This window comes from Dryobates pubescens, chromosome 1, assembly GCF_014839835.1.
Source record: "Dryobates pubescens isolate bDryPub1 chromosome 1, bDryPub1.pri, whole genome shotgun sequence".
Lineage (NCBI taxonomy): Eukaryota > Metazoa > Chordata > Aves > Piciformes > Picidae > Dryobates > Dryobates pubescens.
This window is the reverse complement of record NC_071612.1, coordinates 12,245,957-12,258,655: the sequence shown is the minus strand read 5'-3', so window position 1 is coordinate 12,258,655 and position 12,699 is coordinate 12,245,957. Positions and strand designations below refer to the sequence as shown.

The 12,699-nt window shown below is 41.0% G+C and overlaps 1 protein-coding gene across 1 annotated transcript; it reads right to left on the bottom strand.

Annotated features, from left to right (window-relative positions):
• Positions 1-2,855: 2,855 nt before the first annotated feature.
• Positions 2,856-12,661, bottom strand: CHCHD4 (coiled-coil-helix-coiled-coil-helix domain containing 4). Its single transcript, XM_009908994.2, has 3 exons — positions 12,406-12,661; positions 10,366-10,464; positions 2,856-3,775 (listed from the first exon to the last, which is right to left on the bottom strand). Exons 1-3 carry the CDS (start codon positions 12,425-12,427, stop codon positions 3,480-3,482), a joined length of 417 nt encoding a protein of 138 aa, XP_009907296.1. The 5' UTR covers positions 12,428-12,661; the 3' UTR covers positions 2,856-3,479.
• Positions 12,662-12,699: the final 38 nt, after the last annotated feature.

Below are 12,699 nucleotides of genomic sequence, written 5' to 3'. Positions count from 1 at the left end.
CATAACTAATTTTTACCACTTTTCATCAGATAACTGTATTTCAATCTGTAACAAATGTTAAAAAAATCACCTCTAAGAACCAAGTTTTACAAGCAACCTCTGTCACTCTCAGGAGTTACGACTCATGTTCCATGGACTCGAGCTGACTGCAGGAACGACTCCATCCTAGCAAGCAAGTCATGACAAATTGTACGAGTTTGTCACTTGCCTCATGCAGGAGCTCCTGCTAGTTGCTAACTTCTCATTATCTGCTTATTTAACAAGCTGGCCATGCATTTCCAGGAATCACTAAAATAACTGCTGATTGTTTTCAGATTTAAATTGGCACGTGCAGTTATAAGAAAATCATGTAAACAAAGCAATGCTGGGAAACAGAAGAGAAACAAGGAGTCAGGTTATACAATTGTATATTGTGTAACTGTAAATTCCAAACAATTCATTTTCCCCCTATTCATCTCAAGGTGAAAACAAGCCTACTCTTAACTATGGCAAATAAATTTCCACATCAATTCCATAACGCTTTCAAGGGACATAATGATCAAGAAAACAGGAGCCCAAGACTGCATCATCAAAATCAGCTGCAGAATCCACAATTCACCTTCTTTCCTTTCACCGGACCAAGGAAGTGGCAGTATGTATTTACTGTTGATCTACCTTCGAATTCCTAATCTTTCACTGAAGTGCAAACTATCCTACATGGTTGTCATAAATGTAAAATCCAGAAGGATGTCTGACTTCATTTTACTTCTCTTAATGAAGCAAAATACAAATTCCATGGCCAGAAATGTACTCTAATAACTACGCCAGAAAACAGGAGGGACTGGATCTGTTTCTCAACATATAGGCCTAGTTCCCTGTCAAGAAAATCTTTATTACTATTTTAAGACTTCAGTGGTGGGGGAAAAAACCCAAACCAACCAACCAACCCAAAAAAACCCCAAAACCACATGCAAAACCACAAACCAAACCAAACCCAACAAAACAAACAGTTAAAACCAAAACAGGCTGGGTCTCACAGCCAGAGGTGCAAGGGGAAGGGGTGGGGGGTGTGTGTGAAGGCAATGATAAAGACTTCATTTATTTATTTTTCCAGCCCAAGTTGCATAACTTCCACTTTTAAGGGGTCATCCACAGTGCAAATACAGTGAAATGATGACAGTTAAGCTAACTCTTATACTGGCAAGGATAGGAGGGAAAGTGATGGCCTCTTTATGATTAGAGTACCTCAAATGCATTGCAGAGTTTTGCGCATTTTCTGATGCAAGGCACTTGTACACATTCCCTATTTGTACTGGATCTAGCACAAGAGATTACCAAGCCACAGCAGGCTCAGAAAGAATTACACTCCATCCTAAACACATCTTCAAACACACTAGACTATATGCTGCAAGTTCCCTCAGTTGGTATTAGATTTAGATCCCTAACTACATCAGGACCAGGATTCTTGTGGTTTATGTTTTGTAAGAACTGTCAGAGAGGATAAATCCCAAACCTGCAGAGCATTACAGGCAACGTGGGAAAGAAGAGCACAGCAGAGAAAAAATAGGAGCCAAAGCATTCTTAGAACAGAGCACCCCTTCACAAACAGCTCCTGCTTCTTCACAAGGAACGCATTGGATTTCCATTTGAACAACCACAAGCCTGGGTGCCTGTGATTTATTTTTTGTATTTGGTGCCCAGTGTTTATCTGATTGCCTAAGATTCCATTTTCATGGTCCAATTGCCTAAGTGCCAAGGTTTATCACTGCCGCTTTTGTGCCCATTTACTCAGGTTAACTTGGCATTTGTCTTCCTGTGCCTGAAAGAGCCACACTGAGAAGATCTGTCACACTTTGTTTCCTTTAAAAGCAAAGAGATGCTGAGAGTACCTTACCCTAACACTTGAACACTTTTCAGCCACTTAGCTGCCTATGATTTTAAGGATCCAACAGTTGTACTGAAATATAAGCACTTGAAACAGACTGAAACAAAAATTCCCCTCAGAATCACCAGCACTAACACTGAAATAACTTATGCAAATGAGAGACCCAAACCTTATAAAGCATCAAGGCTGCTGAGCACTCAAGACTGCAGCTCACAGAAAACAGTCAAGTGTTTAAACACTACTAGACCTACTGGGCTGCATTGCTGCCACTACCACATTTGCTTAGGTTAAGTTAACCAAGCACATAAGGAGAGGGAAAAAAAAAACCTAAACAACCTTGCAATGAACTGAAGCCACAGATGCAACTAATTTTGTAGTACAGCTCTCAGCCTACATTTTGCTAGGAAAGAAAAGCAGAGTAGAATTTCCTTATCCACAGGTATTAAGCTATTGACATTTTTGCATCTCTAAAATTTTCCAATATTTTAATAGGTGTTCAGATCCTGTGTCGTGCTGGTTCATCATTCAGTCTACTGTAGCTACCAAAAACTCTTTACTTCTTTTATGCCTTCCTGCCTGCAGCTGGGGAGAAAAGAATGGGACAAGAACAGAAATCTAACAAGCTGAAGCAACTGATCATCATGACCCACAAATTTATTCAAAGTCTGCTTACAATGCAGAAGAGTTCTCAAATCCAAGCAGTGTTAACAAAGAAGCACACCATAAAGACACAGGAGCTTTTAATGAAGGTAAAAAGTATTTTCTTTTTAATATGCACTTAAGTCACAGTATCTGTTTTGAGATAATTACACCAGGTAACATTTTCATTGTATTCTCAAAGTACTTCACCAGAGCCTGTCTATACACTGAAGGAGTAGGTACTAACTAAAGGAACCCAAAAAAATGTGGATTCAGAGCAAAAATAAAGCCAGTGACCAACATTCTTTCCATTCATCATTGAATTAACCTTTGCACAACACACCATTTTTAAAAAAAAAAATCAAGTCATCACAGTAATTAAATGAAATCAAAGGATATAGGCATTTCAGGAGGTTTCTGGCAGTCCTTACCAAATGCTGGTAGAAAAAGGCAAGCATCATCTAATAAGACCATTTTAACTTCTTTTACAAATTCTAGATTTAGGCTATTTTCAATGTCCTGAATCACTCTGGGGGAAATAAAAATCTTTAAAGGACAAACAATCATTTCCTGCAATTTCTATTACTAGAATACATTAAAAAAAAAAAGCAGCTATTGATTAGAATATTCTGAAATGAAGACAGACCTGGTGTGCTAATGGAATTTTAGTTGAAAGCAATATATCTAAAGATATATCAAGTCAAAACTCAAGAACTTGAGGGTAGAAACCAGCTGTGAAAGTATTAACTGTGTCTGCCAGCCGGGTACACAGTGCTTACAAATGCTCATTCTCTGTGCAGTATTCATTTGCAAGGCTGTAGCACTGAGACTTCTCCTTTGGCAATAAATTACTTGCTATAATACAGTGCATAGAACAATGGTGAAACATTTCTTGACAACTCAGAAGACAGACACACTGCAAAAGTCCATGTCTCTGAAAACGAGAAATGGAGACAACCGCCTCCTTACATCTTCATTAGCTAGACCTCGTCTTCTCTTCGTCAGCAGAAGCCTCCGTCAGAGCAGCTTCCAAATCTTTGCTTGACTTCTCTTTTTCTTCATTTTCATCCTCTTGAGGGTAAAGATCTGGGTATTTTTGCATGCATTCCTGCATGGCACGGAATTGGTCCACACAGTCTGATCCCTTTATTTCTTCTGTGCTATAATGGAAACATGAGAAGGCTGACTTGAACTGTTCCCCACAGGGACCACTAGCCATTCCACCCAGGCATGGGCAATTCCAATTGATATCTCCATTGGGCAATATCAATCCTGAACAAACAAGAAACAAGAAAAGTTAAGTACTCTCCAAAAATCGATTTCATTTGGTGAAAGCTGCAAGGTTGCAGGTGTAAGCTGAAGTATGAACAATGCCAAATCATTTCTGTACCTTCAGGGGTGTTATACATCCTGCACTTTGTGGCCACTCTGTTCCTCTCTCTCTGATTCTTTACTGGGCACAAGTGAAATTAGCTTTATATCCATGCTTGAATTAAAGTTTTTCCCCCTGAAATACAGACCACTGAGAATACTCAATGGAAACAGCAAAACAGATTTAAGTCAAGTCAATCCACTTGCCAGACTCTAACAGGGGAACAGGCAAACCTTAAAGTCACATCATACAAGTCATAAGAATTTAATTCCAGTATCAAAACCAGAATTCTTTTGAATCAAGTTGGATGAATGCACTTTTCTTCTTATTTTAAATGCACTCAGACACTAACCCTAACTTTCCCCCTTAAAATTTGAACTGGAAAACCAGAATTACAAAAGTGAAAATCAGTTTATTTGTAAAACACAGATTAAGTCATATGCCACAGAACTAAAGAAGCAGTGACAGCCTGCCTGGTTTCCAGGAATCAAATTGTGCCTTAGATCACAACTGAAAGAGAGTTAGGTCTTATTTTAGACTCTAAACTAGAAGAGCTGTAAATTTTTTGTTCTGAAACAGTTGACATCACCACAGAAATACTTCAGTGACAGAACAGCAGGGTGAAGATTTAAATGGGCATATGTTCCTCAAGACATCAACTGACTCGCACAATGAAATTCAAGCAGAAAGCAAGAGAATCTATTTCCTCCAAGTTTTACAAAACCTTTTAAACATTCAGGTATAAAAATGTAATATAATGGAGTTGGTCACATGGGTTTCTAGACTCTCCAGTGTACTTCTCTAAGGAAATGCATCTCCATTCCTTTTCTGCTTTGCATGAACATACAGGTAGACAGGTTCATCTACAAGGATCAAGAGAAATATTTGCTGTGATGCAAACTGCTTCCTTCCCACCTTAAGTTTGCTCTCCTCTTCATAAACATCCCTAACTTCATCTCCAGGTTGAGTTGCTGCAGATGCTAACAGCATGTTAGAACCTAATGTAACTCAGTGTTCCCCAAAATACTCCCACAGAATTCAATAAGCCGACTTATTGTCTTTGTCTAGTGGGATCATGAAGTTCCAGACACATGTTTAGCAACGCCTGGGACACTAGGTCACAATATCATGAATCTTACGTACTGGTACAGCAAAAGCAGCTCAATCATATTTGTTGCTGTATTAAAAGGAACATTTTACTCTGATTTGCAGTTCATCAGTGATGTGCTCTAACTCAGTCAATGCAGTTCAACAGAAAATTACAGCCAAACCTCAGTGTTCAGTCTGCTCTTCATTACAGAAAGTAAAAGCCTCCTTAGCATGATTTAGCCAAGCACGTGAATACTGTCATTCTTCACAGGTTATGCTTAATTAAGTACTGTGTCCAGTTCTGGGCCCCTCAATTTAAGAAGAACATTGAGACTCTTGAACGTGTCCAGAGAAGGGCAACGAGGCTGGGGAGAGGCCTTGAGCACAAGCCCTACCAGAAGAGGCTGAGGGAGCTGGGATTGTTTAGCCTGGAGAAGAAGAGGCTCAGGGGAGACCTTATTGCTCTCTACAACTACCTGATGGGAGGCTGTAGCCAGGAAGGGGTTGGTCTCTTCTCCCAGGCAATCAGCACCAGAACAAGAGGACACAGTCTCAAGCTGCGCCAGGGGAAGTTTAGGCTCAAGGTGAGGAGAAAGTTCCTCACAGAGGGAATTGTTAACCGTTGGAATGTGCTGCGCAGGGAGGTGGTGGAGTCACCATCCCTGGAGGTGTTCAAGAGGGGATTGGATGTGGCACTTAATGCCATGGTTTAGTAGCCATGAGGTCTTGGGTGACAGGTTGGACTTGATGATCTTTGAGGTCTTTTCCAACCTTATTGATTCTGTGATTGATTTGGCAAGATACTTTTGTAAGATACCTGTAATAAAACACTGTACTGAGAAGATATACCTACAGCACAGTGCATCATGGTATCTCCAGCTGTCTGGAGGAAAAGCAGAACTTCTGAGACAAGGAAATGGGATAGCTAGTGCTAGATTCCTTATTGTCAAGGATGACAAAGCAGAAAGATGTTGATCTCACAGTGTAGAAGAAATACAGCTTGCTTTGTAAACCAGATTTTGAAGTCCTATATTCCTCCTCACTAACATCAACAAGTCACTTTATACAGTCATTTTTCTAATACTTCAAAAAGAGAACAAAGTACATGAAGAGCTTTGGAATGTTCCTGAAGACACTACAGCAATAAAATTACTTGTAATTTAACTCTCTTAATATAAGAATCAGAACTGCCTTGTGAGCATGCACATTTTAACAACGTAGGAGTTAACTCATAACCAATGCATCCTTATCTCCCACACGAGCATTGATTTGCACCTCTCTGATCAGTGAAAGAGCCTGCCTCTCTGATGTTTATATGCATAGAAACCATGCTTTAGAAAAACCAAACAACAAAACCACAGATGAATAAGGCAAGCACTTCCTCACTGATAATTACAGCAGAAAGCACACTTCAGTGAGTCAGTGCATCAGCTAGCTTAGAACACAATCGAAACGGAAACAGATTTCATCCATCACACTCCCTGAATTGCAAGTCTGCAATAGACAGGATTACTATTTGTAATTAAAATAGAATTAAAATTTCTTTTCAATGCACCCTGAACCTCACAGATCCAGCAGGTCATAATGAACTTGAGTCTGTGCTGGAGAAGAAAAAGCAACTATTTACATCATAGCAGATCAAGGCTTGTGTTAGCAATTCACTGCCAACACCACACAGTCTAATCTCTCATAGCTCATGGGACCTCATGTCAATATCATGGATGAGGGCAGACCCATCTGCATTTATGTCAACACTTCTCTTTGTACTTGCTGCAATGAAGAGCCACTGCTGTTCTGCAATAAGTTTCTTCCCTTTTATAGGACAAACGCTCCAAATGCAAGTCTTATCTGCCAATAATTTACACTGTAAGATGACAGACACACATGTAGTAAATTGAAAGGCACATCATCAATCACAGAACAGTCCTGTACATCTGATCATTCATCAAGTTCATTTTTAAAAGAATTTAGGGGTTTGCTTCATCAGTCCTCTGTGGAGTGGAACATCTCCATTATGAGGAAAGGCTGAGGGAGATGGAGCACTTTTGCTTGGAGGAGACTGAGGAGTGACCTCATTGTAACTACATGAAGGACAAGTGTCTGGAGGACAGAGCCAGGCTCTTCTCAGTGATGTCCAATGATAAGAGAAGGGGCAATAGGTGCAAACTGGAGCATAGGAGGTTGCATGTAAACACGAAGAAAAACTTTTTCACTGTGAGGGTGACAGGGCACTGGAACAGGCTGCCCAGAGGGGTTGTGGAGTCTCCTCTGAAGACATTCACAACCCTTCTGGATGCATTCTTGTGTGAACTGCTCTAGGTGACCCTGCTCTAGCAGGGCAGTCGGACTAGATGATCTTTCCCTAGTATTTTGTGATTCTGTGAAACCATTTCAAAACTCTCTCTAAAACAAGATTACATAAACAAGGGCAGAAAAACTGAGAAGGAAGAGGACAGCAACAAACTGTTAGAGGTGCTATCCCACATGAATTTTTAGCCTATTCTGGCATAGCTGCAATGCTAATTAAAATTACTTTTCATGCATAAAATTTATTAGCCTAATAAACTAATCCTAACTGACAGACATTAATAAGAACACTATACGACTTTATTCTCTCTCAAGGTAAACAGAGCATAAGTCTTCCTAAGTGATCTACAGACTGAAGTGATCCAAGACTGATGTTTGTTAATGCCTGAAGCAAAGTAACTACCCAAAAATACCAAAGTGCAGGTTTAAGGCCCCTACAAATCCCCCAAACCTCAAGTAAGTTAGAAAGCAAAACAGATTATGGCATATCTGCATAATAAATCTAATCTTCTCCAGATATGACTGTTCTGTATACAGCACAGCAGAAAAGATGAGAAGAGTCATTAGAGTTAATTATGCCACAGAAGTTGAACACTGGAAACCAAGTTTCCTATTCAAAGTAGATGCTAAATTGGAAAAGCCTGCATGTTACTTTATGCACATGGACCCTTTCAATTTTCTTTTAAATAAAACCACACAAGACAGAGCTTCTGCACTTCAACATAGTACAAAATGTTCAACCCATGTCTTTCCTGCCCACAAATTTCACCCTTATTAGACGCAGCTACATTCTGTAGTATGTCAGTTGTTGCTCTGTTTTGATCTAATGCATCGTGGCCCAAGAATGTTCAAATGAGAAGTTTTCAGAGAACCCTTAAAATATGGCAGTAACTTACCCCACGTCAAGAAACATAATGAACTCAAAACAGCAACAATCCCCCCCAAACCAAACTTTGTATTTAAATAAGGATTTAAAGAGTTTACAAAGTTTATAATTTTGAATAGCATGGATAAGGTGTCCCAAACATAATGCACCTGTTTTTTTCCTGTTTTCTTCCTTGCTTTATAGTTTAGAAAGTAAGTTATCTAACATGCTGTAAACACAATGTTGCTAGCAAAAATCTCCACCACCTCTTTTCCCCACTATAGCCCTTTCACATCCAGTAAAAACACAAGTAAGAATCACTCAATAGAATAGGTATTAAATTTGCTTGAAACAGGAAGTAAAAACTCTGATTCTGTATCACCTCCACTTGGCACAGGCAGGAGCAAATACCCAAAAATGAGCTCTCCACAGACATTTTCCATGTAAGGATGAACTGCTTTTTATTAGTTCTCTGTAGGTTCCATTTTCCTCTGCAGTCAAGGCAGCAATGGATATAAATGCCATGTAGACTTTACTGCCCGAAGAGGTCTCTATCTGAAATCTTTAGGGGTTGAAGCACCATTCCCTAATGAAGATGGTGACAAATCCCAAAGTATAGTTTCCTCCAAACAGGCAGTTTGGGTATTGGGTCTTAGCCAACAAAACAACCTACATGAAAATACAAAATAAAAGAATTCCTAACAGATACTAAGCTGCAGGTTTTGAACACCTTTCTGAAAAGGAAATTCTCTCATTGATCTCATTTGGGTCACTATAAAACTGAACAGATTCATCACCGCTGATTAAGCAAAACTTTTAGATCTCTCTGCTGACTACATGCAGTTGTCATGAAGCCAAGATAGGCAGCTAAATGCAAGATCATAATAATTTCAAATCTATATAAGAAAAAGGTTAATGACATAGGAAGACATGGTCCAAATTAAATTGCATTATACACAGCTAACAATGCTCCCCTATGTACTCCAGGTACTAAAGTGTGCTTCAATGCTGCCCTCCAAAGGGCACAGAGACACTTGCATAATTTTTACTTGAACAAAATTTCAATCTCTCCTGAGATGAAAGCAATGAGATCACTTCACACAAAGATGCTAAAATACCTGTAAGCATAAAAGCAATTAGGAAAAAAATAACAACAAACACCACCCCAAATTCACAGATGTTTATGACCATTTATCAATCTAGGGCAAAAATTTGCTCAATCATGATAGGCACATAATGTCATTTACCTATTATAACCAACCTAAAATACGCTCTGTGCAATCAGAGTACTACAAACCTTGATCTCATAAATATTCTCTGCTCTTAAATCTCCATTTCCTGTTTAGATCTACTCCAGAGAAGAACTTTGATCTTCACTAAAAACTTCAATAATGTCTATCTTTTCAAGGCAAGATGGTTATAGTTGAAAAGTGAGTAATTTGAACTTACCTGTGAATCACAGAATCAACAAGGTTGGAAAAGACCTCAAAGATCATCAACTCCAACCGGTCACCCAAGACCTCATGACTACTAGACCATGGCACCAAGTGCCACATGCAAACCCCTCTTGAACTCCTCCAGGGATGGTGACTCCACCACCTCCTTGTGCAGCCCATTCCAATGGCTAACAAGTGCCATTGAAAGATATTACTATTAGCTATTGATTACATTGCTACTAGCATAGCACAAGATTAGTCAGGTATAATTAAATGGGGTATCCAGAGATCAGTAAGTTAGGCAAGTTCAGCTGCAGACAGGTGAGCAACTCACATCAATGACAGCTGTGTGTAACTCTGGCTTCTTTGAAAATTGCACTTCATCATTAAAACAGTGAAAAAACAACCATAATTTTCAGTGGTTAAGCTCTAATTTTGTAAATCAAAGAAAGGAAGGAAAATATTTTTCTGGTTATCTCTGGCTACTAACTAAAATTATACACTGTCACCTGAAGTATTTGTACAGGGCACTCTGAAATATCTTTACAAGCATATACCAAAAAACACGCTGTAAAGAGCATGTCACTTGAGACATCCTCATTTGGAAGTTACAACTGCTAAGAGTTAGGATATTTATCTATTGAACAACCCAGCTGCCCTAAGTCTTTCAAAAGAAGTGAATAATTTGCTCCTATTTCATAGGTGGTTTGTTTTCTATTCTCATTATTTAATATTGTTAGAGTAGGATATATACAATGTATTGCTCCTTACTTCCCTCTTGCTTACTACTGACCTTGTTCTTCATAAGGGTCATCTGGGTCATCTGCAACCAGTTCAGCACTGCTTGGCGTCTCATGGTCCTCCTTGGTTGCAAATATAATTCTGTCTTTTCCTACCATGTAAGAGAAAATAAACAGAAGTTCAGCGTAAGCCGAGACAGAAGTAGTCATTTACAAGGCCGCTGTACATCACAAGAGATATTCAACACAATACATTAATATTTATAGTACTTAATCACCTTCGACATTTCCAATTTTCACAGCAACATACTGTAATGGCTGTGGATCACAGCACAGTTCACTGAACTGTGAAGTTAAAGAGCTGTTTCAAAACAAGCTGAAACTACTCCATTACCAGAACTAACCTAGATGAAGGGGTTAGACAAAAAAAATGAAGCGTGAAAGAAAAACCATACCAAATTACACTAAAGTGTTCAATAGGACACTTATAACACCACTCTTCATTAAAGTCTAGATAAATATTTTACTGATAAATATTTTACTGAAAGAGGCTATGAACATTAGCAAGGACAGAAAAACAACACAGTGTCCTTCTTGCTTTTGTGCCACTCTTCATTTAACACAGAATTTCTGTAGTGGGGTGGGAAGAGGCTTGGCTGGAAACCCCAGCAGAGTTTTCTAACAACTCTGTAAAACTATGAAAACACTCTGAGGCAGACAAGCAGAAAGGTACAGCCAGCTGAAACTCTTCTAAATACACAACTGAGTACTCACTGAGTAGGAAAAAAACCCTGTAAGTTCCTTAAGCACTTTCTGTCATTCTCCCAATTCATAAAGGCCACTACAGTGAGTCAGCACATTAGAAATTAGTATTTTCTCGCCCCCCAGTATGACCTCAACCAGCAGATGTTAAGTAACTTCCTTTATTTTTCTCAGTAAATAATATACACTGAAGCATGTCTGAGGAAAAATCAAAATAAATGTGAACCCTTTTTAAAAGGGAAAGTTTTCTGTCAACTCTGCATTGTACTCCAGCAGACTACAACGGAGGTTGTCCAGTCATTTCCTATATAAAAGGAACTAGAAGCATATGAACTCTAACTTCTCTCACTGTAATTTTGTAGGATGCTGTAAGATAACCTGCAGATCTTGCAACGATCTTAGATACTGTTAAAAAATAAGAAGCAAAGAGGTCCATGGGTTGTAACTACTTCAGCACAGATAAGAATCATCATTCAGTGTGCCAGAACTTCAAAATAGCATTTAGAACCACAGAATGACTTTTTTTTTTTCTTTCAGTTTGAAACTTTACATTTAGTCTCTTTATATTACCTCAGGGGGAGCAGCATATCCCAGGATATGTTCAAGTCTCATAAATACCCCCAACCCGTATAAAGTAAGATACAGAAATATAAACTTCGCACTCTAGTCACCGTGTTTTCCTTAAAAAGGTAAAAGAAAATCCACCTACGGCTACTTAAGCTAAGCCGGTAGAACTTCAACCCCTACTGGAAGCAACCATTCCGCGCCGCAGCAGGGAGCATGAACACATGCCTCAGCCATTCCGCAGCAAAGCCTAGCGAGCTAAATTGAGAGCCCCGAGGTGCCCACACGCTCAGCTCTGGCCATTTAGCGGGGATGTTTCAACTCCCAGCTACAGGGCGGTACTTTCTCACCACGCCCGCAGCTACCTGCAGCCGGGACGTGCGCCCCGCACACCGCCTCGCCCCGGGGCGCCGCCGCAGCCGGGCAGCTATGGGAACCCGCTAGCCTGCAGCCAGGCGCAGCCCCCACAGCGCAGGCCAACCCGTAAGGCGGCAGAGGCCCTCTGTGCCCTCATGGCCAACCGGCCCGCCGCGGCTTCCCGCCTACCGTGAGGAGAAAGGTCGCAGGAGGGAGAGGCGAGGCAGCCCTCCTGTCTGCCATACACGGCCCGCGGACGCCTTTCACGCCTCTTCTCCCCTCAGGCCGTGCCTTTCCTTCATGGGCTGAGATGAGCCGCCCCGCGTCATCTCCAGCCCCCCGGCCGTCTCAGGACGAGCCCACCCGTCCCGTCCCGGCGGCATGACATTGGGAAGGACACCCGGGCGCACCTTCTTGCCTGCAGTAGGACATGGCGGAGCCGTCCGCTGCTTTCCACTGCAGCGTGCGCGCAGACTAGCCCCAGGGGTGCTCCGCCGTCCTCACCACTCTTCTTTGCCACAGCAACGGACAGCGGCGCGCTGCTCCACGCTACGACCTCCCGCCTCCGGAAGCACCTTCCCTGCCCGCCGGTGTTCGCTGACGCACCTCCTGCCGACCGCGACCCGAGAGCCGGCGCGGGAACATCCAATTCTGCCAGGCCCGGTCTCAGTGCTGACTACATGTCCCGGCATGCCCGGCGCGGA